Here is a 27854-nt window from a genome sequence, read left to right as displayed (position 1 = left end):
TTGTTTTAAGCTTTGAGGTAAGGAATCACCAGATTCTATATCCTGAACTTCTAATCAAATATTTGTAGGTAAACTATTCAATTCCTTCAATGCATAACATTTTTAAAACTAATATATTACTGCTCTCACAAGTTAATCATTTATACTTTGGAAAAACCACCAAACAGAAAATCACATCAATAATTTAAAATATGGCTAAACGCCAAGTATTACATTACAATAGGCAATAGCATTTACACTTATGCATGAAGTAGTGAAGTGAACTTAACTTTAAAGGCGGAATGGATCCGATCAGTGTTACAGTATTGGCCCAGAAATTCGGGTCTCCACGGGTGAGTACGCACGGGGTACTCACGCGTGGGCCCGATGGAAGTGCCGGTTTCCTGCATGCACTGCGCATGCGCGGGAAACCGGCACTTCCGTTCCTCTGAACAAAGGGGTTCAGAGGTCAAACGCGTGTGCGGGGGAGTCTGCGCGTGCGCTTTGAACTTACTTTTTACTTTAAAAAAAATTAAATACAGGTTTCTCCAGGAGGGTAAGTCTTTAGAATTTAGAAATGTAAAAAGCAGGCACAAGGCCTGCTTCTTACAAGGTAAGTGGTCAATTAATTAAAATTAAAACATTTTTTCCACAGGTTTATTATTTTTAAATACTTTAAAGCAAGGTAAGTTTATTTTTTTAGCCCCGTTAGAATATAAAATTATTTTTTCAAAAATTTAAATTGTTTAAAATAGTTATTTAATGTAATTTATAGTTTATTTAAAAAGTGTGATTTAAAAAAATTTTTTTTTGAAGGTTTACTGCTATTTTGGGGCCGTAGTATTTATAAGTCTTGACAGGTCTTCCTGTCAATATGAATGGAGCATTCCCTGCTCCGATTGGCTGCCCATGGCCCACGTGATCCCAGGGGACGCATCGAACTAACTGCGCCCCTGGGATATGCAAGCACTGCGTGCCGGCAGCTGGGCCAGGCCCCGGATCGGAATTCCACGGGGCCCTACAGCTCAACTGCCGGCGCGCAAGGTAAGTGCAGGTCGGGGGCTTGCACCCGCGGGAAGCCTCCGACCCGAATTTCTGGGCCAATAAGTAGCTTGTGCCACAGAAGAAACTAGATCCAGTCAGTAAACAAACAAACTGCAATTCTCACAATTTAATGGGCTTAAAACACCCCTAGTGCAAATGCCATAGATTGTGTTCAGTTATTTAACTGTAGCTGAATGTACAATTGATTATAGAAAATATAAATGAAACTCGAAAGCACAGGCACTTTTAAGCAGGATATTGAAGTTAGATACTAAACTTAACTAACCAGCAAATGACAAGTACAGGCCTCAGTTCAACTAGTCTGAATAGCTTTGAGCCTGTTAAACAGGCTTCAGTGTACCAGGATCACCTAATCTTTGGACGCTTCATAAGTAAAATTCCAATGATCATTTCTTTCCTTCCATGGTGCAATCTCATTTCTGTGTTTTGTAGTTTGTTGATTATATTATGTTGAATGGGGTCCTTTTTCATTTTGGACATGCAACATTTACTATGCCTTTTGTAAATGTCAAAAGTACTTCATTGGTTGCACTCAGATGCCACCCACACTGACATCTACTGCTAACTCATCTAACCAAGAACTTAGTAAGAAACAGTGTATAAACAGCAAAGAATTTTTTTTTTTTTAAATCAAGGAAATTCGGTTGGCAGTTGTTTACACCACTTAGGCGCCTTTAAAAGGCTCTCCCAAGTCCCTTCAAACTTTGAGCCTTCCTGCGATCTGCTTGCCAAGTCCCTACAGGTATCATTTGCATATGTCAAAGAGTGAGAGCCAGCGGTGCAGCAGCTGCAAGTTTCCTGGGTTTGCATTGCTAATCCACTCTTTCTGGGCAACTTTTTAAGTAACCAGCTGCCTTTTCATGCTGCTACGTTAGCTTGTCACTCAACATCTATTTTCATCTTCCAACAGGAGGGATCTTCAGTTGGAATGTGAAGCGATGAAATAAGTAAATCATCATCTGTGGGAAAGCAGTCAGTTATAATCACATGGACAGACAAAAGGTTCCAGCCAAGGTAATGAACATCACATTTCCAAGAACAGTGCATATTTTCATAAGCAATCACATAGATAGTAATACTGCACTGTGTCATTTATTGTAGCTAAGCAGAAAATATTATTACAGGTAACAAGTTTCCCCCTGGCAATAGCAGTTCCACTGTGGAATTAGACTCTGTTGGCACATGTTGCAGGGTTATATCTACACAATGGGTATTCAAGCACCACTCTTCAACTAACAGGAAACATTTCACAGTGGAATAACATAAATCTTGGAACAGAAATGAAGTGTGCATTACAATAAAAGCAGACTACATACAGGAAACTTTGGTTTATCCGGAGGTTGTACGGCCGGAAACTTTGCTCTAACGGCAGAAATCAGCAGCCGTTTTAGTTCGTTTTTTTTTCTTCTCCTAGCATTCTGTTAACAGGCAGGCTCTGGAAAGCGTCTTTGGAGCTTCGCAACAGCTTCAGAGACGCTTCAAGGTACGGGCCGACAACAGTGTTTGTTGTCAAATACGGAGATTTTCATCTCCGTATGCTTCAACGTTGACTTTGCATGTCCGGCACTTTTGATAGATCGGCAACACGCCGGTCCCGTCGGTGCCGGATATCAGAACTTTTCCTGTAATTTAACTAGTGCATTAACTACAATCACGCAAAGATTATCCCCGCTCTACTTTGCCACAAGAATGAGAATATTAGACAGGTGAAATTAGGCAGCCTATTCATCCAAGTAGACCACACTCCTGTGCATTAATAGCTGCTTCACAATCAGGAACTAATTGGTCCATTTCAACAATTACTACATCCAGATTCCAAAATAGTGAGATTGCTAATTTGGTTTTATTATAAACATAATTTCATTGGGAGGGAGGGGGGGGGGGGGGGGGGGAGGTGTGAGAATCAATGTCCAGCTATGAAATGCATGCCCACTCTCCTCAAATACCAATATGCTTACTCATTTCTGTGTCACAAAATGGAACCACCCACACCAACAAACCCATGTACAGGAAACTTTGTGCTATCCGGAAGTTGAATGTCCGGCAACTTTGATTTAACGGCAGAAATCAGCAGCCGTTTTGGTTAGGTTTTTTTTCTGCTTTCCACAGGCAGGCTCTGGAAAGCGTCTTTGTCACTTAGCAACAGCTTCAGAGACGCTTCCAAGCCACGGGCCGAGTGTTTACAAGCTGTTGCTGAGCAACAGTGTTTGTGGTCAGATACTGCGATGAAAAGCTCCTATCTGATAACATTGACGCTGGTCTATCCGGAGCTTTAAAAAAAACGGCAGTAGCTCGGTCCCATGGGTGCCGGATAGCACAAAGTTTCCTGTATCAGACTGGGAGGAAATCACAATTAGAACATGAGCATGAGAGAGCTCAAGACAATGCTTCCACCTCTCAATGCCACAGGGTTCAGCTTTCAACTTGTACAGATTTATCATTTCCATGTCAACATTGCTCTGTAGCCAACAGTGTCTGTGCAGGAAGATAGATAGAAAGACTTGCATTTATATAGTGCCTTTCGCAAACACCGGATGTCCCAAAGCGCTTTATGGCCAATGAAGTACTTTTTGAAGTGTAGTCACTATTGTAATGTAGGAAATGCGGCAGCCAATTTGCACACAGCAAGCTCCCACAATCAGCAATGTGATAATGACCAGATAATCTGTTTCAGTAATGTTGATTGAGGGATGAATTTTGGCCAGGACACCGGGGTTAACTCCCCTGCTCTTCTTCGAAATAGTGCCGTGGGACATTTTACGTCCACCTGAGAGAGCAGACAGGGCCTTGGTTTAACGTCTCATCCGAAAGACGGCGCCTCCAACAGTGCCGCTCTCCCTCAGCACTGCACTGTGTCAGCTTAGATTTTTGTGCTCAAATCTCTGGAGTAGGACTTGAATGTGCAGCAAGTGCGGATCACATTTCAGTTGCTTAGCTCCGTGGTGAAGAGAACCATTTGTTTTAATTTTCTGCTTATTAAAATTCTACTGCTTTACCTTTAATTGGCCAAATGATCCAAATTAATATTATGACAACCAATTTAGAAAATATTCAATCTTGGAACTCAAGTTGAACATCTCAAACACACATGGGGTTTATAAATTACAGTAAAGTGTGGTTGCTAAATAAAGTAACAGCTCAACCAAGGTCACAGTAAAGTATGAATAATAAGTTACATATAAACCAACTGAAAGGTGCCCGAGCCCACAGCGAGGCTTAAAATAAGTAGCTCCTTACAAAAAAAAAGAAAGCAAACTTTATATTTCCAACCGATTTGCTTCAGGTCTGTTGTAACAGAGGAGAACGTTCACATTGTGTAGATAGATACAGGTTGATGGAGTAATGGGTTACATGCACAAGTAACAAGTTTGAATTCAGAGAGAGCTGTACATGAAGACACAATAACGACGTGTAGCTTCATGTAACTGGGGGAGTATTATACAGTCATCCAAATCCTGAGCATGTTATCTACACAGCATGTACAGGAAACTCTTTTTTATCTGGCACCGACGGGACCGGCGTGCTGCCGGTTGATCAAAAAGTCTGGATTACAGAGAGGTATACTTACTACGGTACGAGAGCCCCGTACACGGCCACAGATCCAGGCGCCCCTGTTGCATGGCAACAGATGCAGGAACCCCGGTTACACGGCCACAGATCCAGGAACCCCGGTTACACAGCCACAGATCCAGGAACCCCGGTTACATGGCCACTAATATGAACCTACTCCTGAATTTTGTCGGTTAAGAGAGATTTCCGGTTATTTAGGTGCCGGTAAAAAAAAAGTTTCCTGTAGAAGGTTTTAAAGATGACGACTTGCTTGACCCAAAGGCTTGAAGCTAAAGGTCAAGGGGCGTCACTGCACATTTGGCCAACAATTCCCAAGTGTATTATATATGGGTCAACAGGGAGATAAATACAGTACAAAAACAAAGTGATTTAAAGAAAAAAGTTCTAAAAAAAACCCTAATTTTTGCCTGTCCATGTGTGATTAGTCGCCCCTCCCTTCCAGGTCTCATGCCCCACACAGGTTTACCGCAGTGGTTGGGAAGATGATCTGTTGCCAGACCCCTGGCACAGTCAATATCTTACCATCAATTAGTAGCTGGCCAAGCCATTCTGCAATTGATTTTTTTTTTCTGGTCCCTTTCTCACCCGCTCACTCCATCAGGAGGGAGATGGGAAAAGCATCGAGTGTCTGCTCGAGTTTTCCTTCCAAGGGCACGGCTAAGTCTGGTGGTGCAGGAATCACAGAAGTGAAAATGTGTTCCACCAGAGACACTGATGCCAAACAACAATTTTGCCTGGCATCGACATACTACAACATTTGTTGGCAGCATGGGCAAACTGCCTGCTACATTTCCTCTGCATAGGCCTCTAACACCTAGGAGCTGCAATTAAAATCATAAAGTTCATAAATGTTGATCAGTGCGATGTGACCGATCAAAACGTTGAAAGATTAAACTGCAACACAAACATGCCATGATGAAATCAAAATTGGATTTTTTTTCTTTGAACCTCAATATAAGACAACAACAACAGCTTGTATTTATATAGCGCCTTTAACGTAGTAAAACGTCCCAAGGCGCTGCACAGGAGTATTTTAAGACAAAAAATTTGACACCGATCCACATAAGGATAAATTAGGGCAGGTGACCAAAAGCTTGGTCAAAGGGGTAGGTTTTAAGGAGCGTGAAAGAGAGGTAGCGAGGCGGAGAGGTTTAGGCAGGGAATTCCAGAGCTTAGGGCCGAGGCAACAGAAGGCACGGCCACCAAAGGTAAGGGAAATGCTTAATAATTATTTTTTATTTGTAACTGGAACGAAACATAGATATCTGAAAAAGTAATCTGCTGGCTCGCTACTGATAAAACTTGGACAGGCTGTACACCTCTGTGCAATCTAGTACAACTTTTCCATTTTCAATGGGGCTTTTGTTTTAATAGTTTCTCACTTATCTAGGGATATCGAGTCAAATGCTCGACTATTCTAATGCTCGCCTGGCCGACTTCCCGTCCCTCCACCTTCTGTAAACATCAGCTCATCTAAAATTCCCAAACTGTTCTGCCTGTATCCTAGCCACATCCCACTCGTCTAGCACCCTTGTTGACCTACACGGATTCCTGGTCCCCAGGCCTAAAATGTTAAATTCTTATCCTTGCTTTTAAGTCCTACCATGGCCTTGCCCATAGCCCTCCCCATCTCTGGAAAGGCCAGCACTACTACTCCCTCTCCAAACTCTCGGTTTCTCTCAATCTGGCCTCTTGCGCTGCTGGATTTTTTTTTTAACCCACCCTCCCTCCCCCACTTAGTCCCCATCTCTTCCAACAGCAGTGACCCATGCCAGACCAATGGACACGGACAGTCTTTCATGTCTTCCTTCAAGAGCCCAACCTTCCTTGAGTGTCAAAATGCTAATCAAATTGGGGGTGGGGGAAAGAGAAAGGGGGCATCACTGCCAAACCCAATCCTCGTCTTAAACCACGCGTTATGGTTAAAATAAAATATTTTGTAACATCAGGGCACTTGCACAGACAGGTTGAATAAATACATTGTTCTCTGGAATATTCTATTGCTCACCTGTCTAAATGTATCCCAGAGTTTTACACCCCATAAGCAAACATCCTTTCAAATGACTTTCAGGGAGTAACCAATAATGTAATCCAACATCTTAGGTTGTGTGATCCCTTCAATACTAACTGTAGCCAACTTAATTTACATACAATGCCAACCTACAGAATATCTACAGGATTTACCGTAGATGCTAGCAACAGAAGGGCAAATGACGCCTAGCAATAAAGCTACGTGTCATTCAACACTGCCTCCTACAATTAGCCTTACTATATGCCGAGTAAGAACTGTTCAGTCAGCCCTCCCTCCAAGCTAGTGGGCATGTTGCCTCTGTCCACTGCCAGCCACTCCCTCCAAAGGTAGTGTCATTAAAAGCCGAAGCACTGAACTCAGAAGGCAGCTACAAATCAAATATACAGATTCAAGTCAACAACCCATCTTTAACAGTAGGTTCAAATCAGGCCAAAAAATGTCAAATTAAAATGGTCCTAACTGTGCTTCATGGAAAAGGCCTATTTCACAGCTCACTCAGTCATGCCCCACGCTAAGACATCAATGGATACAAAAAAGCAGTGTTTTTTTTCCAGAAATGTGCAACTCTGCCAGAGTATATGAACTATTGGAATCCAAGGCCACATTCCCTGTAAATGACAACACTGAAATGTGACATGCCCCAAAAACACATTTTCTACCAGTCGAGTGAAGTGGTACTACTCCTTCTATCTACAATAAATTAGCAACTCTATACTAATGACAATTGAATTTCGATTTTCAATTAAATTATGCATGATAAACATTTAAACACTAAATTGTTGTGGAGCACCGGTTACACATTTATTGTCGAAAATGCAAAAGCAGCCGTTTTTGTTCCATACTCCAGCTCCAAATACAGATCAAATTTCAGAAGATCCCACTGTCACATCCATTTTCAGAACCACTCAAATCATGGTGCAACATACACAAGTGAGGGAAAAAGAAATCAAATGGAAATCAGCACAACGCAAGTCGAGACTGGCTTCCGAGATGTTGTGACATGTTAAAGCCACTGTGACACTCCTCTTTATGGCTGATTCAGAGCGCAGACCTTTGAGGGGGAAATGAGAAAGGGAGTCCTGAGGAAGAAAAAGATCTGATGCCCTCAAAAATTTCAAATAGAAACACTGGCTTTCACCGCTAATGGATTTGGGAGAAAAGTCACATTAAAAGTCTAATTTATAATTGATTTTGGATCATTTCATAAAATAAACAGCAGACTTTTCCTCCCCCACCATACATAAATAAAAGGGTTAGGACTGACAAATTGGCACAAAAATCATCAGTACGTGAGAATCCAGCTCAATGAATGTTTCATTTCCAGTTAATCAGCTTGTTTCATCAGTAAGGGAAATGCACCCCAAATATATCAACAACTAAAAAAATAAATAAGCAAAAGGTCAAATACAAAATAACGCCCAGATACTGGGAGGCTGGAGGCCAGGACAGATTCACTGTTCATCTATGGAAACTGTTCTATTTGATCTTAAAAGTGGCAAAGTTTATTTTAAATCATCAGGAGAATATGCTTCACTATCTGCAGAATTCTCCAGAGGTTGATGGGAAACGATCCTGGGCATCAAGACCTTTCGTTTTTCTCCAGTTTAGCACTAGCGTGTGCAGTTAAAGCAGTTTTTCATGTTTGCAAGAAACCGCTTCTGCGGCAAACCACAGTAAAACTGAAACTCTTAATACAAGTCTCAAGGGAACTCTGGAGCTTGAGTTTCATTGCTGAAATTTTCAGACAAGTAATTGTTCTCAGCTCAGGAGGGAATAGCTTCCAGGAATTTTGCTCCCACGCAAAGCTGTCCTTCAAAATATTATAATTTGTATTTATTCAGTGCACATTTCTAATATGCCCCACTGAAATGTCATGGGAGTTAACCTTAGCTCAGAGGCTTAGTAAAAAACTATAGGTAGTAGTTTTAGCATTTAATTACCACTTTGCTTATGCCCAAAGCAGTTTATACAGTGAACAAATGCTTTGCTCTAGATATATGGATTTATATTTTAGAAGCTGATTTAAAAAAAAAAATCCATTTCCTATTGTAGATACTGCATCAGTATTTTGGGAAAAGATATTGGCTTTATAGCATCGTTAATTTTAAAGAATGCAAAATCCTCAAAGTTTAAATATTAGCGACAGCTTCCATAACACAAGGAATAGATTATTTCAATTTCTGGCTATACTACCTTATCAGCCACTTCCAAGACTTCACACAGCAGACGATATCTAGCTTGAACTATATTAATATTTTAGCACCAGGCTATTTTTTTTGCAGAGTAGTCAAACAGAGGCCGGATCCATAACCAGAAGGAGGGGGAAAAAAAGTGGCATCACTGCTTGACGCTTGTGCAGCTCCTAGTCCCAGTTATGTAGAGGCCACCTGTGTGATCCATTTAATGGCGAATGGTACTCGACATGAGAACACAAGGAAATGAACCTCCTGCCAAGAAATGATGCTGCAGCACCCTGAGGTTTTCAATCCAACAGCACAGCTGAGAACTAATGAAACTCTGCTGTAGTGAGTAGTCAAAATCAACCAAATCAAGGTAAGGATTTAAATCAAGGTACACTAGACGCAAGTCTGATATTTTCTATATCTGAACTCCTTAGCTGCAGCGATTTTTTTTTAAAAAGCAGATTTTACGAGGTGGGGGGGTGCTGAGAGAGTGAACCACTCAGTGGGGTACTGAAAAAACTAATAATGATCAGATTTATAACTAATAATAATGGTGGCCATTAACCTTTGTTATTTACACGCATGCCATTATTAATAGATGTAAATCACTATTAAATTTTACAGTGCAGTGTGAACAGGTCATCTAACAATGGAAGAAAATGGTTAGAGGCATGGAAATAGAATTTTAAATTTTGGTGGATTTCAAGGTTTAATTTAGCTTCAAAATATGTACATGCTTCTGCACCATTTCCAGAGAGGAGGGCCTTCTAGTGGTTGTTCTTGTTTAGAGACCAGGGGAGGGAGCCTGGATCCATGGTACAGGTACTCCCAAAGGGATGGTGATGAGGACAGCCAAGATAAATCAGGAACTAGTGATTAGGTAATCCCAGACTTGGATTTTGGAAGCCCAGTTGCGTGAGGCTGGAGGGAGGGGATAAGAAAGTGCCAGTTTTGAGGTCCTGAGAAAGATCTAGTTAAGTATAGAAGATTGCGCTAGGAGTCTTGATTCCAACCCCGAGTGACCCCTGGATATGGGAGCAACTCTTAGATGAACTTGAGCTTTATAAAGAGTTAAGAGTCGTTAAATGGAAAAGATCAACATGACAGAGAAGAGAAAATAGCGCTTCTTGAAGGCAGCTTTAATAAAGGAGGGAGGAAGCTCCATGAGCTCACAGAGGTTGTGAGGCAAAGAATGCCCTTAGATGAAGAATGGTTGAGTGGTGGGGAACATCATCCAGTTATATAAAATATTAAGTGGTATAGATATGCTAAATTTTCGAAGTAATGTAGACTAGTAGACCAGAGGACTTAATTTTAATTAATGAGAAATAAATGTAAAACAGCTATTAGGAAGAATTTATTTGCTCAAGAAAGGTGTTAAATGTTCAGAATAGTCTCCTAGGCAAGGTAGCAATGACAGACATTGGGAGAGTTGAAGATGCAGCTAGATGCTAGGTTGGGAGAGTTAATATGCAAGAGCGTTGAGTTTTGATGTGCCAATAGGCCTTCTTTTTGTCCTTGTGTTCCAAGACTACTAAACTTGCGATGGAGGTAGTAACCTCCATGCTGCTCTGTGATTCTACCAAAGAATGAAAGGAAAATATATTTGTGCCAGGCTTCAGTTATTTCACCTCTAACAAAATATTACAATCAGACATCTGAAATCAGATTCAAAAATCTTAGCAAGGTTCAACTTCACAGTTTACTAATTAACAGTCAGATAATAGGTTGAGGCAGTCACCGCTTTACCACTAGTCAATAAGAGACCGCACAATCTAGCCTTATTTTTTATAATTGTTTAACTGTGCAGGAAACCTTTTGCAGCTTCCAAGGTCAAAATAGGAGAGGCACAGAGCGATCCAGGAGTACAGATGCACAAATCACTACAAGTAGTGACACAGGTTAATAAGGCCATAAAGAAAAGCAAACAAAGCTCTGGGGTTCATTTCTAGAAACGTTAACTCTGTTTCTCTCTCCACAGATGCTGCCTGACTGAGTATTTCCAGCATTTTCCATTTTTATACCACAAATGAACAATCACTTTCCAGCTCCTTAGAAAGAGCAACAATCCTATCTTACAGCTAGGTAAGACTTTTCATACACCCATAACCTAGTAACTCTCTAGGGACTATCAATTTATCCCAAAAGAGTACATAATTCAAAACATCTGCCCAATCAGGCCAATAACCCAAAATAATAAAGAATGAACTTGCATTTATATAGCAAATCTCATGACCTCAGGATGTCTCAAAGTGCTTCACGGCCACTTTTGCGTTGTTGTAACTAAGCAAATACGTAATCCAATTTGTGCACAGCCAGATCTCACAAACACCAATGAGATAAATGAATAAATAACCAATTTTACTGATGCTGGTCGAGGTATTTATGTTGGCCAGGACACCGGGAGAGCTCCCTGCTCGTCTTCAAACACAATGACAGCCAATGCATTGTGTTAATAGGGAAGCCTTTATATCCACAGCTTTAACCCTTACTGTCATGCACCAACAATCTGAACACCCAACTAGAATTGCTGCTTGTTTTGCTTAGACTGCTACCAAAAGACTAGTTTTCAATCTTAGCTTTTGCTGCTCCTTTTTGATGAAGCACATTGGGGGGTAATTTTAACCTCCAAAACAAAGGGGGTTGGGTCAGGTGGGTGCTTCAAACCCGAACCCACCCACTTCCGGTTTTAACGGAGACGGGACCAGGGGTGGGCGACCACTCCACGCTCAGGAGGCGATCCCTTATTTAAATATTCGAATGAGGCGGTGTGCCTAAGATTTCTTTCTCTGTTCCAGCATTAACACTCGCCGGTTGGATTTCCTGGGCCTTGGGAAACCCAGCAGCTGAAGGGAGGCAAAGACTGCTGAATGGAACAAGCAAGTGCCTTTCTAGCACTGCTCGTGGGCCAGGAGGAGGAGTGCTGCCCCTGGGCCCTCCAAACTGCCTTGTTAACCTCCCCAGCGATCAAACCACAGCTCCCCATGATCCGATGCCCTCCTCGGCCCACGATCTCCTCCCCGTCCTGCCCAATCTCTCCGGGCCGCCAATGGATGTCCACCGCCCAACACCCCCCACCCCGCCTCCAACTGATGTCCCCTCCTCACCAATCTCTCTGGGCCCCTTCATTGATGTCCTTCCCTACTCCCAATCTCTCTGGGCCCCCACACCCAATAGCTCCGGCCCCCCATCTCTCCAACCCCCCCCAGTCGATGTCATCCCTCCCAATTTTTCCGGCCCCATCAATGTCATCCCCCCAATTGATGTAGTCGTCCCCACCCCCCGATCTCTCCGACCCCCTATATTGATGTCCCATCCACCCACCCCCCAAAAATCGGTGTGCCCCTGGCATATCCCTCCCTCCTCTGTGCTCCCCAGCTGCGGCCTGGTGACTCAATCTGGCGCACTGCGGTCGGGAAACGGATTCTAAAAATGGTAATCGGGTCCTGCTGTCAAATTCGGCAGGACGGGAGGGCAATCTGTTTTGCCGGGTTTCTCGACCGTTAAACTGCACCCCACCTCCCACCCCTGCAAATATCAGAGACACTGCCCCAGATTTCTTCCATTCATTGTAGTGCACAATAACAGTATCAGATATAAACTAGGCCAGATCTCATGCAGCACGAGTCTGTTTAGATTGCTTGCTGAAACAGTCTTCTGGCAATCCAGAAAGGAATATACACAGAATTGAGTGATGACTGCGGGAGTAACCTAAAAGCGAGACATTAACAGGCATTTCGGAAAGTAAATTCATGCACAGTCCCCAGACAGAATGCAAGGAGAAAAGAAATTAATTCACTCAATCACTCTGGACCTCCTTCAGGACATGATTTGATCATTTGTTTTTTTTTTTGGTAAGGGCAAGGGTCGTTTAACCCAAATCTTTCTACTCCTTGCTGATTCAGAAACTGATCCAGTCCTTTTAAATGTTTCAACTGAGCCTGCGCTAGGCGGCAGTAGGGTCAATGATGAGCATTAAGTAGGAGTTTCTTTAGATTCCATCTCCATAACATTGCCCATCGCCACCTGTGCCTCAGCTCATCTGCTGCTGAAACCCTCATCCATGCCTTTGTTACCTCGAGACCAATGGTCCCTGTAAGCTGCGCTTTGTTCTGCGCAGCCTGTTTCTTTTAGTGCACGGTCCTTTTAAATTTCTGCGCACTCGTGGTGTTTACAATGTAAAAGCTGGTGAGCGGCCTGCACAGGACCTTTCCCATTGCTGCATGGCTACGTAGCTTAGAGGGAACATTACTCTAGACTTGACTATGCCAATGCTTTCCTGGCCGGCCTGACATCTTCCACCCTCATGCGCATCCCCGATTTTTAGTTTAGGGAGGGAATTGCAGAGCTTAGGGCCTAGGTAACTGAAGGCATGGCTGCCAATGGTGGAGTGATTAAAAATCAGCGATGTGCAAGAGGCCAGAATTGTAGGAGCGCAGAGATCTCGGAGGGTTGTAGGGCTGGAAGAGTTTACAGAGATAGGGAGGGGCGAGGCTATGGAGGGATTTGAAAACAGGGATGAGAATTTTAAAATCCCAGCTCATTAGCTTTCTCCCATAACATGCATGGTTTCTTGATCTAGAACACAGAGACTATGCCTCTGTCAAAGTTATTCTTCAGCCAATCACCGGTTCACTCGGTCTAAAAATGTATTCATCTTCACTCTGCCTTTATTCCCAGACAGTTAAACTGGAAACTTACTTAGTGAATTGCAGGAGGAGAAACCCACTTCTTACCACTCTGGGAGGGAGGGAACGAAGGATACACTATTACTACTGTCAATTTCTATATGGGCTAGCCAACGGGAACTATGGCTGCAGTCACGACAGTCTGACTCTGTTTTCCAATTGGCAGACAACAATGAACCTAATGCATCGGTCACTATGGATAACCCAGAGACAGTTCAAGGCAGATTAGATAGATTGTTTTGAAGAAGCTTTCCCTAAAAAATATATTTTTAAAGTTTCAACATAACTTTGCAACCCAGTTTTGTTCTAATTTGTGATTTAGAAATGGCCACATTTTTGTAGCAAGTAAGGTTACAAACAGGTTGCGAGGTTTTTGTAGCCCAATGTATCAGCACTAACCAAACACATCTATTAATGGGACTCTAAAGGCTGCAAAACCTGAATGTTACAAATATAAGTGAATCACAAGTCATTATTCAGCCTCACTGTAATATGCACATATTATACTAGGTTCAACAGCAATTGCAAATTGGCACCCACCTTCATAATACAGTCTAAAAACCTGGGAGATACAAAGCAAACAGTTCTCTTGCTATGGCATCAGCACACTTATGTTAACTGGAGTTGCGTCTCAATCCATTGCACATTCTACTGACATAAGTCATTAATTTCTTGCAAGATATTAAAAATAAGCAGGGTTTTAAAGCCATGTAAAGCTAACATTTTTTATTATTATTCGTTCATGGGATGTGGGCGTCGCTGGCAAGGCCAGCATTTATTGCCCATCCCTAATTGCCCTCGAGAAGGTGGTGGTGAGCTGCCGCCTTGAACCGCAGTCTGTGTGGTGAAGGGACTCCCACAGTGCTGTTACAGAGGGAGTTCCAGGATTTTGACCCGGCGACAATGAAGGAACGGCGATATACTTCCAAGTCAGGATGATGTGTAACTTGGAGGGGAACTTGCAGGTGATGGTGTTCCATGCGCCTGCTGCCCTTGTCCTCAAGGTGGTAGAGGTCACGGGTTTGGCTGACTAAACAAGACAAAGCTGTGACAGAGGTTGTGTGACACCGGGGTTTAAAGCAGTGTAGTGCAGTGCAGTGGAATACCATGTAACTCCTGGCCAGGTTACAGATTTCCATTCAACCTAAAAAGGAAACTAAAACACGTAACCATAGCAGCTCTACATTGTAACGTCACCTTGAGCTCCATCATGAATGTGGGGCAGAAAAATGTACGAATACAATTTATTAGTGATGTACTCTAAATTCCAGTCTTGTAGAATGCTTTGAACATGTCAAATTGTCAGAATTACACAGAATTAAAAAAAAAGAAAATAGAGTATATTCTACAGTCATCACTCAAAAGTTTAGAGAGCCGGAATTTGCTGAAAACTTGCGCCATAGTAATGGTGCATCTACGGCTTATGCCACACCAAAATTTCCCGGGGACTTTTGTGTTGCTCCAGGAACCCTTGCAAAAGAACAGCTAAATATCATAGCTCATGACTAAGCATAGAACACTCACCATATTTAAACAGGATATCCTGCAAATGTGTGCAAATAAAACTGGTTCAACTCGCCTAAAAAAAATAAGTCTTTTATCTTTGGCAACAATGGACCCACTTAACCGTGACAATGTTTGTTCTCAGATTCTGAACAGGGTAAATTCAAGCATAGTTTAAGGATTAGCTTTCAGAAATCCAGTGCTAACTATTCATTTTAAAAGTATTAGAGAATGAGAATGCATTTTTTTTTAATACAATCACTTTCAGTTACTGGCAGGAAGACTGATGGGAGGGGTAAAGATGTACAGCTTGATAAATTCCTGTTAAAGATGCATTTGTATAGCACCTGTGACACCCTCAGGCATTCCAAAGCACTTTACAGCTACGAATTGCTTTGAACTGTAGCCATTGTTGTTCTGGACTAAGAACAGTGGTTTAGGGTGGATAGAGATGAATTCATACTCAAAAAACATTATAAAAAAGTTTAAAAGGCTTGAAAGATAAAGCTTAGGCTATAGGTTGGAATGGGTTTAATAGCAACGATATTATAGCATGACTTTCTTTCAGTCCCCAGGATTGTAAAGGAATATCAGAAATGCTGCTGAAATCACCTTGACTTTTTACATCACTTGTATATTTTAATCACCAATATTCCAATGATTCACAAGGGTATATTTCCTACCCTTTGGTTACTTTTTCCCTAGAGCAAAAAACTGTAGAAGGCAAACCCCGTAACAAGATGTACAACAATTCTGTAAGTCAGACCCATGAAGGAAGTATATAAAAGTTCCATCTTAGATTACAAATGATTACTGGACTTTTAAAAAGGAAGTTTAAGCATCTCACAAATCTGCTAGGCACAGCTCACGGTCAGATATAGTTTTTTTCCTTTCCATGTTAGAGCACTTGGGCACTAACTGAAATATTTACAGTGGGGCAGCAAAACCAAGTTTGATTGTCTAACGGATGTCTATATATGTGTATTTTCTCGCAAGGGTCACTAGATAGCTATTAGATGGAGAAACTCTAATCATCCACCCTCCAAGGCAAGGGATGCTGAAACCAAGTGTAGTGCCAATGCCTGCCTGAGAACGAATATAATAGCAATCGGGAATGTAACCTAGCGCCTTCCTGGGCTATGTCTCAGTAACAGTGATTTATTTATCTGCTGAGTATTCAGGAGATGCAGAACATTTCAAAAATGCCAATGAGGTTTAGAAAAATGTATATGTAATTAATGCTGTCTTCCTTCATAGTGTTTCCTTCCCTCGAGGCATACTGTGCACCTCACCGAAGCAGACAATATTTTAATCTTGCAACAGATATTGTAACTTTGTGAAACCCGACATAAAATTACATTTTCTTATTACACTGAATAACTAAGCCAACATACATCAGTGTATTGTATATGGAGGTGTTTCACCTAGGCGGAGTTACTGTAAAGTACAATCACAGTAGAAGCTCAACAGAACAATCCCACAAAAATCAAATATTCTTTTATTTATTCCTCTTCAACAGCACTACGACGGGTACAAGTAATGAAACCACGTCTAAGCATTAATTGGGGTGCATCAATTTAAAATACAGCATAAATATATACATTTTCATTGTTTACCTTTTACTTTTCTCTGTTCATAATTAAACAGTCAATTAAGGTATGCCATATTGGCAGACAAATTGCAATACATTATTGATTGCATCACACAAGGCAGTTTGACCAGTGATGCATGAGTGTGGGAAGCTTGTAGGTAACTTTGTGTTTATATATTTGCTTTGTTTATCCAATGTGATTCAAGGGCAATACTGTAATGGTCACACAGTTCACCAGCCTGATTTTCTGATTGGACAACCAAAAATACTTTTTCTCAGATTCTGCCTGCTGATCTGACGTAATTGGTCATTTTTTTTTATCCAAAAGAAAAAAATTCTCTCAAAACAGCTGCCATCAGAGCTCCCCGCTATTAAATAATTAACAGAAAATGCTGGAAATACTCAATCGGTCAGGCAGCATCTGTGGAGAGAGAAACAAACGTTTCAGGTCAATGACCGTTTGTCAGAACTGTCATCGATCAACCTGAAACGTTAACTCTGTTTCTCTCTCCACAGACGCTGCCTGACCGGCTGAGTATTTCCAGCATTTTCTGCTTTTATTTCAGATTTCCAGCATCCGCAGTATTTTGCTTTTGTATTGAATAATTAAGCCCATACTTCTCAAGTAAAATTCTACTTAGCTCTCTGGCTTTCCAGTCTTGCTGTGCTTTGCTCCCCAGAACAGAATGCAGCCTTGCTACACTTTACAAACCATGGCCCAAGATAAAGGGAGATCAGCAAGTATTCTATTAATGGGTGCTCTCTCCTGGTCCTGTTGATACCTGTCGCAATGCAAGCATTCCAGTGCCTGCAACGCATTCTCCCCTTCTGCTTGCATGGTCACCTCTGATGTACCACAGGAGTCCATCCTTGGTCCCTCCTTCACCATTTACAAACCACCCTTTGACAATGATATCTGGAAGCATGTGGTCAGCTCCCACTTGACACCCAGCGATTCCTCTCTTCCTCCTCCATTGATACAAAGGCCATTACTACACTCGCAAACTGTTGCTTTGCTATCAACTTGAATGAACCATGCCCACCAGGAACTAGATTAAACTCAGTCCACATAGGATTCTTACAGCAGACTTTCATCATCAGTCTGGGCTGGATTTGAACCAGGTTTGAACCCAGTTGAAAGGCCAGTGGCTAATCCAATCCCGTTCCTAATCTGCTGTATTTTAAAAACAAAATATTCCTGTAATCATTTGGCAACGCGATTGCAGAAAAAGTGCAGGTCTTCTCACGCAATTGTTTTGGATTCATAGTAATTAAATAAATTAGCTTGAACAAATTTCCTAAGAGATTTGCATCAAAAAGATTTGCATCAAAAAAAACACACACAATGTACAATAACCTCATTGTGACACATTGCAAAGTTTAAGTGAAAATTTTCTAAAACTCAACTGTTTCCTGGTACTTCTGAATTGTGAAAAGAATGGCTAGAAACAGTATAAATCGCATGACAGTCTAATACTCGAGTACGGCAGGAACTTCTCCATGCTGGAGACAACTGCACTATGCTAAATTCATATTTCAGATCTTAAAATATACTTTTGAATCATACCAATCTGATAATCAGTGAAATTATGCCCCTTTAATGCTAATGTGTTTTTTAATATTTAATTTTTCCATTATACTGGTCCTTAAACTTTGTACCAGATAGCTATCCTCGCTTCAAAATCCTAGGACTCAAATGTGCAAAAATGCTCAAATTGTATCTACTTAAAATAATACTGAAAGTGTCTTATTATTTCATCTATTAGTTTCAAGCCATTAATTAAGGGGCTATCTCTTCTTATTCCACCAATATCAAATATGCATACCCAGTAATTCCACTAATTAGCAAGGAGGCACGGGCTGGAACTGCCAGTGTCCGCACAGAGTGCCCCGCCGCCTGCTTCTAACAATTGCCAGGCTCATTTCTCAGGTATAGAATGCGCTCACACATGGCAGAGGGCAGGTGTGTGTTATTCACACCCACAAAGTTAACTTCAGTCAGCCTCGAAAAATTCCTATGCTATATTCAACCGATAATCCAGTTATTTGAGAGTCTGCAAGCAACTGGTTCTGGCTCTTGTCCAGCCTATTCTAGCTGATTCTTTCATCTGCGCATCATTTTCGACCGTGTTAATTTCCTACTGCCCTGCATTTGTGAAACAAAGTTCCAAACGGGCATGACAGTTTACCAACTGAACAAAGAGAGTTACCGTAGTTAAAAAATGTAGACTAGGTGGTATTTTGTTCACACCTGGATGTCTGTGCTTACAAAGTGAGAAGTTAAGCTTTCCCAATGGTGGAGTTGGTGAAGTCAAAATAGGACCAAGTCCTAAAGCCCCAGGTTCGATTCCAAATATGTGTGGAATTAGCTGACCTTCCCCCCCACCCCATGGAAATCGTGATAATTGGTCTCAGTGCCATTGGGCTACGGGCAGGAAAACCACCAAGGGTCTCATTCCTATCCAGTGAAACCTATGGGCAGTTGTTTGCATGTGTGCAAGATTGGGCCTGGTTTTAATAGCCTCCCCCACCCCTCAATGGAATATCCTGCCAACGCTCTCGGCACGATAGATGCCAATAGCCAGTGAACTCCATAGTGGTAAGTGAATAGGAAAAGAGCACTGCAGGAATAGCAACTACGATGATTACGGCAAGTCTGTCCAGTAATAATCAGTGAGCATTTTGCAACTGAATGCATCAGTATTGGAGTGAATTGCCACTTCTTTTAGAAGGCTGTTCTTTTTATACAATTAAAAGTTCACATGAATCACATTAGAGCAATAGAGTACATTTGTAGTTCAAAGAAAATTAATCTTTCTGTTGAATATTGAACTCACCAAATACATCATACCACTTGGCTCCATTTGTGATCCCATCCTTAAAGATTTCCTCAGGAGAGTCGTCGGGGCAATGTGGCACGCCAGTTTTCATCAATGGGTGCTTGGAGGCGTAGCTCTTTGCCAGGTATTTAAACACCTCATCATCAGGGGACTTACTGTAGTACCCTGCCGACTTGTGAGTTATAGAATCGTCATAAGGATAACTGGCAACAACAGACCCACCATGGAGATTCCCGGAAACCACAAACTTGTTTTCTACAGGAATATAAAAAAATTACAAAATTAAACAATGCAAAAATATATTTTAAAAACATTATAAAGCAATTAGATTTGTGTACTCCAGTAAGAAATTAAGTCAATTGCATCACACGCTGGGGAGATCAAAATTTCATGCCCAACTTTGTCTGACCTTTGCAGCTGGATAACCTCACCCCCCGCAACCAGATAGTGTGTTGCTGGTGTGAAGGATAAGCGAGAGAGGAAAATTGAGAAATTGGCAATGTTCCGCCTCAGTCATAATTTCACACTAGAAGCTCCTGAGTAACATATTCAAAGACTGGGAATCTGCATCGCACTGCTCGCTCAGCCAGGGACCAAGGCACGCAGATTGGGAAATAAGCAAGCTGGAAACTCATTACTTTGTGTATATTATCCAAGTAAGTGAAAACTGCTGTCTGCCATATCCACAACATTCCCAAGATAAATCCTCCTGGTTTAATCACAAACGATAGATGCATTATCATTTATTAGCTAGTCTTTGAAGTCGGCCTCAAAATGAAAGATACCAGATAGCAGGAACAGAAGCTGACAAAACCACTAATGCGCTAGCATAACAAAAATGAAGCAAACTGACTGTACCCCATACAGAAGACAAAATGTACTCAGCCAACATCAACATTGCTGCGGTTCCAGCCAGGAACACTGGATAGCAATCAGAGGCGGGAAGTCCAGTCAATTTTTCCTCACTTAACCAATTGCAGCATCCTTACTGCTAGCCCATCTAAGAGTTGCTATCTCAGAGACCAAGGCTCGAACCCAAGACCTTCTGGGTCTGAATGGCTTAGCTGCGTTTACACAAGAACAGGAGTAGGTCATTCAGCCCCTCGAGCCTGTTCCACCATTCAATTAGATCTGGACCGTAACCAAATTTACCCACCTTTGATCCATATCCCTGGATACCCTTACCTAATAAAAATCGGTCAATCTCAATCTTGAAAACTTCAATTGACCCAGCATCCATGGCATTTTTTTTTTTTTTTTTTTTTTTTTTGGAAAGAATTGCAGATTTTCACAACCCTTCCTGATTTCACTCTTGGACAGTCCAGCTCTAATTTTAAGATTGTGGTTCCTTGTTCTGGATTCCTCCACCAGAGGAAATAGCTTCTCTGTATCCACCCTATCTGATCCTTATCATCATTTTAAACCCCTCATTTAGATCACCCCTTAACCTTCTAAACTCAAGGGAATACAAACCAAGTTTATGTAACCGGTTTCCATAATTTAGCCCTTTAAGCCCTGGTGCACTTCTGCCGTACCTCTTCCAAGGCCTATATATCCTTCCCAAGGTGTGATGCCTAAAACTAAACGCAGCACTCCAGGTGGGGTCTGACCAAGGCTGCGCAACTGAAGCAGAACTTCCTCCCCTTTGTCTTCTAGCCCGCTTTAGATAAAGGCCTACATTCCATTAGCCTTTTTGATCACTTTTTGTACCTGCGCAGTAGCTTTTAGTGATGTGTGTACCTGGCCACCCTTTGCTCCTCCACAGTTCCCCGTCTCTCGCCAATAGGAAATTATTCCGATTTGTCTTTCTTGGATCCAAATTGGATGATCTCGCATTCCCCCACATTAAACTCCAATGGGGTAGAGTTTCCATTTTTGGGTGCAAGCGGCAATCCGGGTGCAAATTGTGCTCAAAATTACGCGAGTTTTCGCTCAAGTTTCCATTCAAATTCATTTGCATATTGCCAAACGTAAAATATTTACAAACCAGCACAATAGAATGTAATTTTTTTTTGCATTAAAAAATACTCGATACATTTAAGAGTGGTAACCTGGTGCAGCTTTACTAATACAGCTGAAAATAGGTTGCTCACAAAAAATAAGCATTTTTAATCAGAGTGTCTAGTCCACCATCTGTGAGTAACATGATTTTAAATGACTGAAAATGACTTTAAAAAACTATACAGAGCTAGTTACTAGTTTCATTGGTGTACAGTAGTCAGTTTTAGTCAATTTTTAAAAAATATTTAAAAGCGCTTAAAAAGGTGCCAAATGCAAATTTTAAGAGCCCCCTCAAAGGCCCCACAATGGGTGCAATTAGTGGAAACTCGCCACGGTGATTAATTTGATCTGGAGCGTGACAAGTTTTGTGGGCAGGACCCGCTTCCAGCGCAATGTTTTTAAAATTAGCGCAAAAGATCGCGGAAACTTGATTTGTGCTGGATGTAATTTACGCTTGAAATTCTTCGATCTTTTGCACTGCTTTGGCCTATTTTGGGCAAATTGCGCACCTAGCAGCAATTCTAGCCCCATCAGTCTTGTTCTGCCCACACTTAATCTGTCTATGTCCCTTTGTAACTTCCTGCTCCCATCTAAACAACTTAGTGTCACCTGAAAACTGGGATATATAACTCTCTGTTTCTTCATCCAAGTCATTAATATGTGTGGTGGAAAGCGGAGGTCCTAGTACAGGTCACTGGGAACCACCACGTGTCCAATCCCACCAGATTACATCCCCTTTATCTCTAAAAAGACTTGCATTTATATAGTGCCTTTCACGACCACCAGATGTCCCAAAGCCCTTTACAGTCAATGAATTACTTTTGAAGTGTAGTCACTGTTGTAATGTAGGAAACGTGGCAGCCAATTTGCACACAGCAAGCTCCCACAAACAGCAATGTGATAATGATCAGATAATCTGCGTTAGTGGTGTTGACTGAGGTGTAATTATTGGCTAGAACACCTACTCTACTCTGTCTCCTACCTCCCAAGCAATTACCAACCCATGTCACAAGGTTACCTCCAATTCTGTGCGTTCTCATTTTTGCTAATAACCCCATGTGCAGAATCTTATCAAAAGCCTTCTGGAAGTCCATATAAACAATATCCATAGACACTTTCCTGTCCACCATTCAGTCACACTGTCTATGACTGATTCCAGTAATTTCCCCATAATTGATAGGTTTCCAGTTTCCTGGTTACTCCTTCCCTCCTTTCTTAAATGATGGAGTGACATTTGCAATTTTCCAATCCAAAAGGCACAATTCCCAAATCTAGAGCACTTTAGAAAATTACGACCAACAGATATGCAATTTCCCTACCTCTTTCTTTTAATACCCTAGGGTGCAAACCATCAGGTCCTGGAGATTAATGTATCTTAAGTCCCATTATTTTTTGACGTTTAGCATATTCTTACTTATATTAATTCCAGTAAGTTCCTCCCCTTGACTTATTTTTTGGTTCCCTTGTTCCTCTACTCTGAAAATGGACATCAAAGTAGTCTGCCATTTCCTTTGTACTGATTATAGTATCACTTCCATCTGTCTTAAATTGGCCCACATTCTGCCGTACAACTCTTTCTCAATATATTTATTAAGCATTTTGCCGTTAGCCTTGATATCACTTGCAAGTTTTTTTTTCATACTTCCTTTTTATACTCATTACTTTCTTTGTATCCCTTTGTTCCTAGTGGATTTCTGCTTGCCCTTGCAGTTGCTCAAGTCTTTTCTGTTAGCTTGATACTGCCTCTTACCTCATGTTGACCATGGTTGCTTAACTGCACAAGTGGAGCTTTGCCTGTCTTGTACCGCTTTCCTTTGAACAGCTAAACCATTGCAAGATAAATAGTCAGGCTGATCCGTAATGAATCAGACACTTGCATATCCACAGTGAACAGGAATATTGTGCCAGTTTTTTTTCTTTGCAGGGAGCAACTTCATGGGCAGTAAGTGCCTTCTCTTCAGAAATAAGTATCGGCACACTCCCCTCCCACTACTTCAAATATGGTTTCAGTTTTGTTACCTCTTCTATAATCTGCATAGTACATAGCTGAATAATGTAGTTGATAAAGTTATATAGTTTTTTGCTTGACTACACTTGTATTTAGAATATTTCCATAATTTACTTCCAAGATTTCCATATTTCACAAGAGAAGCATCCAGGAAAGCAGCGAACACCTCAAGTCTCTTCGCTGGGAGCAAGCGCAAACAGCAGAAGGAGCGCATGTCAACCCAAGCACCCCACCCACTTGCCCCTTCAACCACCGTCTGCCCCACCTGTGAAAGAGACTGTAGGTCCCGCATTGGACACCTCAGTCACCTGAGAACTCATTTTTAGTGTGGAAGCAAGTCATCCTCAGTTCCGAGGGGCCGCCTAAGAAGAAGATTTTACAAGACTTTGGGCATACAGACAGCTGTAATATGCAATTTCAGACAGGACGCACTAAACGGTCTGGATTGGGTTACTCTTCATCCAGTCCATTCCCAGGCACACACTCGTACCTCTTGAATATACTCCACTCTCTCCCCAATTGCTGCTGAACTTTAATCCATGTGTTCATCTCAAGAATTGACTGCTCAAGTGATCGATGCCAGCCTTTACACAATGTTCAAACCATCCAGAACTCAGTGGCCCGTACCCTCTCCTGTACATGCATGCCTACATCCTGGTCAAGCTCTACTGACTCCCTGTGCCACAGAGAATTGACTTCAAAATTCTTCAAGGACTTACGCCACCATATATAAACAATCTTTTCCAATCCTACATTCCCGTCCACATTTTCCATTCTTCCGACTCTGGATTTCCTCTGCTGCACCAGAGACAGATCTTTCAGTCCCTATGCCCTGCCCTCCACCATTCTCTCCAAAAGCCATTTAACTTTACTACCTCCTTCGTCAACTTCAAAAGGTTCTGAAAAAACATCTCTTTCCTCAACCTTTCTGTGCCTGGAGTGATATGGTGGTGGTGGGGGGGGGGGAGAGAAAGAGGGGAGAAGGAGAAGAGAGTAAAAAGGTTGAAGCACAACTGAAAATAAAAATGGCAATTCACTTTGCAGCATGGGGGGGGGGGGGGGGGGGGGGGGGGGAGAACTCAAACTCCTTTCTTTATGTATACAATTGATGTGCTATTAAATTCCATGGATTCACTCAAAAACAAATTATGAATGATCTGCTTAACTGGGTCACAAAAGTCAGTCAACATCTGGGGTTTTGGAAAAATCTATTTGCTGTTCACAACAGATGGCACACAGTTAGCATGGGCTCAAAATGCGCATGTTAAAGGGTAATATCATGACTAGGGCAAGATTTTTATTCAGTTCCTGACACCCAACATTCCTTTATCATATTACTCGACGTGGCTATAAAACGAGCCAACATGTGCCTGCAGGGGAACATCAAGTTTCTAGAGCTCTTCCGATAGCCATTATTCACAGGTCACACTATTGTCGCTGGTGATGTTAATTTGAGGATTAACAGGATTTTAAACAGGAGGCTGTCGTCAACACAAGTGGAATGTGATGACCCATTTACTATTCAGACCCATCCAAAATCTAGATAAACACAGAAAATCACCACCGTGTTGTTACTGATTAGTTGCAATAAGATGATTCAAGAGTCAGTGAGGCATTGCAAGAACTTGGGCAAGCTGCGTTGTAAAGTGCTGCCAAGAGCCTTTGACACAGGCTGTGCAGTGTACCTTATGACCCTTTTCTGCCTAATTAGCACTGCATGGCTATAAAATTGCGCAGTTATGCCACCAGTGTACGGCAGGATATGGGAGCCTACAAGTGTGACAAATTACTGCTATTTAAATGTCAAAACAAAAAAGTGTAACCAAGTCGGATGTTTGTCCCATTCAGGGAAATCCAATCTGCTTGTGTGCATCATTCAAGATATCTATCTCCTTTTGTGACTCGGTGTCAAATGTTGCTCCTGTGGGACGTTTTACTACATTATTAAAGGCACTGTATGAATACAAGTTGTTGCTGTGGTTGTACGGGAAGGTCTTTGCCTTACTTATACTGTCTTTTTGGCATTGATATTAAGCCCCATGTTTTCACAGACTGTGTACGATTTTAAGATTTCTGGTCATTCCGGCATAGGGGTCGCTGAGGATGGCTATGTCGTCAGCAAAAGCAAGAGATCGACAGACCTCCCCCCCACCCCCCAAAAAAAAAGTCATGATGTGGAGATGCCGGTGTTAGACTGGGGTGGACAATTGTGAGAAGTCACACAACACCAGGTTATAGTCCAACAGCTTTATTTGAAATCACAAGCTTTCGGAGCGCTGCTCCTTCGTCAGGTGAAGTGAAGAGATGCATACATCTGACGAAGGAGCAGCGCTCCGAAAGGTTGTGATTTCAAATAAAGCTGTTGGACTATAACCTGGTGTTGTGTGACTTCTCACACAAAAAAAGTGACATCCTGATAGATAAATATAAATGCATATAATGGGGTGGGGGAAGTTTTACCCCGGCAGTTACCTTTAATCCACTTCTCCACCGCCACCACTTCAGGCACATCTGCCTCGTCCACATCCACCGGCTCAAACTGATCGGAGAAACTCCTGTTGAGATCTTTGTTTCTGGCGTTGTTGCGGCCGCTGTGCGCGCCGCTGCAGTCGCCCTCCACCGACTTCTCGAAGCCGTCGGGGTTCATGCTGGGCAGGATGTAGATGTCGGTGGCGTTGACCAGCCGCTCGACCCGCTGGTCGCGGCCGTAATTCTGCAGCAGGTACTGGATCAGGTAGATCAGCACCTGGCGGGACACCGTCTCGTCGCCGTGCATGTTGCCAACGTACTTGAACTTGGGTTTGCCCGGGCTGGCCAGGCCCGGCGTGGTTGAGATCTCCATGACCCACAGCGAGCGCTTCTGGACGCTTTGGCCGATGCTGAAGAGCCGGGCCCGCGAGCTGTGAGCCGCGGCCAAACCCCTCAGCAGCTCGCTCATGTTCTGGTAGTTGTAGTAGCGGGAGGTGTCGATGCCGCTCTCCTGGGCCGCTCCGGCTCCCGGCCACGCCACGGAAAACAAAATGAAAGCGCTCAGAGAGCCCAGGCACCGACCCCAAGCCGCCCCGTCAAACAACCGGCGGCCGCTCGCCATCTTTTTTCTGTGTGTGTGAGGCTGAAAAGTCTCGCTCGCACACCACTGACCCGCGTTCAACCCAACTCGCTGGTTCCCCCCCCCTCCCGCCAACAGCGCTGATTGACAGCCCGACTGACCAATCCAATCGCCGCTTTCCTCCAGCCGCCGCTGTTCATTCGATCAAAGCGCGACTCAAAAAAAAAAGCGTAGGCGGGATTCCCGTCGTTCGACGTCAAGTTAGGTTGCATCAGCACGTCTCGGAGTGACGTCATCGCGTCACTCTCAATATCAATGCAAAAAGCATGAGTCTCCGAGCTGCGCGCAAAAGGGGCTTGAGGCGGATCCGAGCTGTGTGCGGACTTTGGGTGCGTTCATTCATCAGCCAGTGACAGTTGCTCCTTGCACAACTGGTCCTAGTGTCAGCTGTGGCTCAGTGGGCGGCACACTCGCCTCTCAGTCAGAAGGTTGACACATGAAGCTCGGTTGACACTACAGTGCAGTGCTGAGGGAGTGCGGCACTGTCGGAGGTGCCGTCTTTCGGATGAGACGTTAAACCGAGGCCCCGTCTGCTCTCTCAGGTGGACGTAAAAGATCCCATGGCGCTATTTTGAAGAAGAGCAGGGGAGTTATCCCCAGTGTCCTGGACAATATTTATCCCTCAACCAACATAACAAAATGTGGAGATGCCGGTGTTGGACTGGGGTGGACAAATGTAGGAAGTCGCACAACACCAGGTTATAGTCCAACAGCTTTATTTGCAATCACAAGCTTTCGGAGCGTTGCTCCTTCACCTGACGAAGGAGCAGCGCTCCGAAAGCTTGTGATTTCAAATAAAGCTGTTGGACTATAACCTGGTACGATAGCAAAATACTGCGGATGTTGGAAATCCGAAATAACAACAGAAAATGCTGGAAAAACTCAGCAGGTCAGGCAACATCCATGGACAGAAACTGGGTTGACGTTTCGGGTCGAACCTGTTAAGTCTGTGTGTTATAGTGAGAATTACTACATAGACCACAAGAGTAAATTCAACAGGTCTTTACTGGTTGGAGGTCGGACTATACTGAATACAATATTATTACACTGTGCTTATATACCAGTGTGGTCACCACCGGTATTACGTATACAGCAGCCAAAGAAAGTAGTACCTTTCTTAAGGTGGACCAGGCTTAAGTTCTCTTAAGGTGGAACAGGTTACATACACCACAATCCTCCCTTTTTAGCTTACCAGTCATATCCCCAAATAAACATAACATATATACATATATAACTTCAGGTATAACAGTTCAAAGGTTCAGTCTCTCAGGAGGCTTTCTGATTC

General features: G+C 42.6%; 1 protein-coding gene across 1 annotated transcript in view; it reads right to left on the bottom strand.

The window, feature by feature from the left end:
* Nucleotides 1-26628, bottom strand: part of LOC147102466 (carboxypeptidase D-like) — a 78882-nt gene extending 52254 nt beyond the window's left edge. Inside the window, exons 1-2 of the mRNA XM_085964942.1 lie at nucleotides 25933-26628; nucleotides 19449-19706 (exon numbers count right to left, since the gene is read on the bottom strand). Of these exons, the coding sequence (XP_085821068.1) occupies nucleotides 19449-19706; nucleotides 25933-26551 (877 nt within the window). The 5' untranslated portion in view covers nucleotides 26552-26628. The remainder of the gene's footprint in view (nucleotides 1-19448; nucleotides 19707-25932) is intronic.
* Nucleotides 26629-27854: the final 1226 nt, after the last annotated feature.

This window comes from Somniosus microcephalus, chromosome 22 (assembly GCF_052327205.1).
Source record: "Somniosus microcephalus isolate GS21.2 chromosome 22, FLI_Smic_1.0, whole genome shotgun sequence".
Taxonomy (NCBI): domain Eukaryota; kingdom Metazoa; phylum Chordata; class Chondrichthyes; order Squaliformes; family Somniosidae; genus Somniosus; species Somniosus microcephalus.
This window is presented reverse-complemented; position numbering and strand designations above follow the sequence as displayed.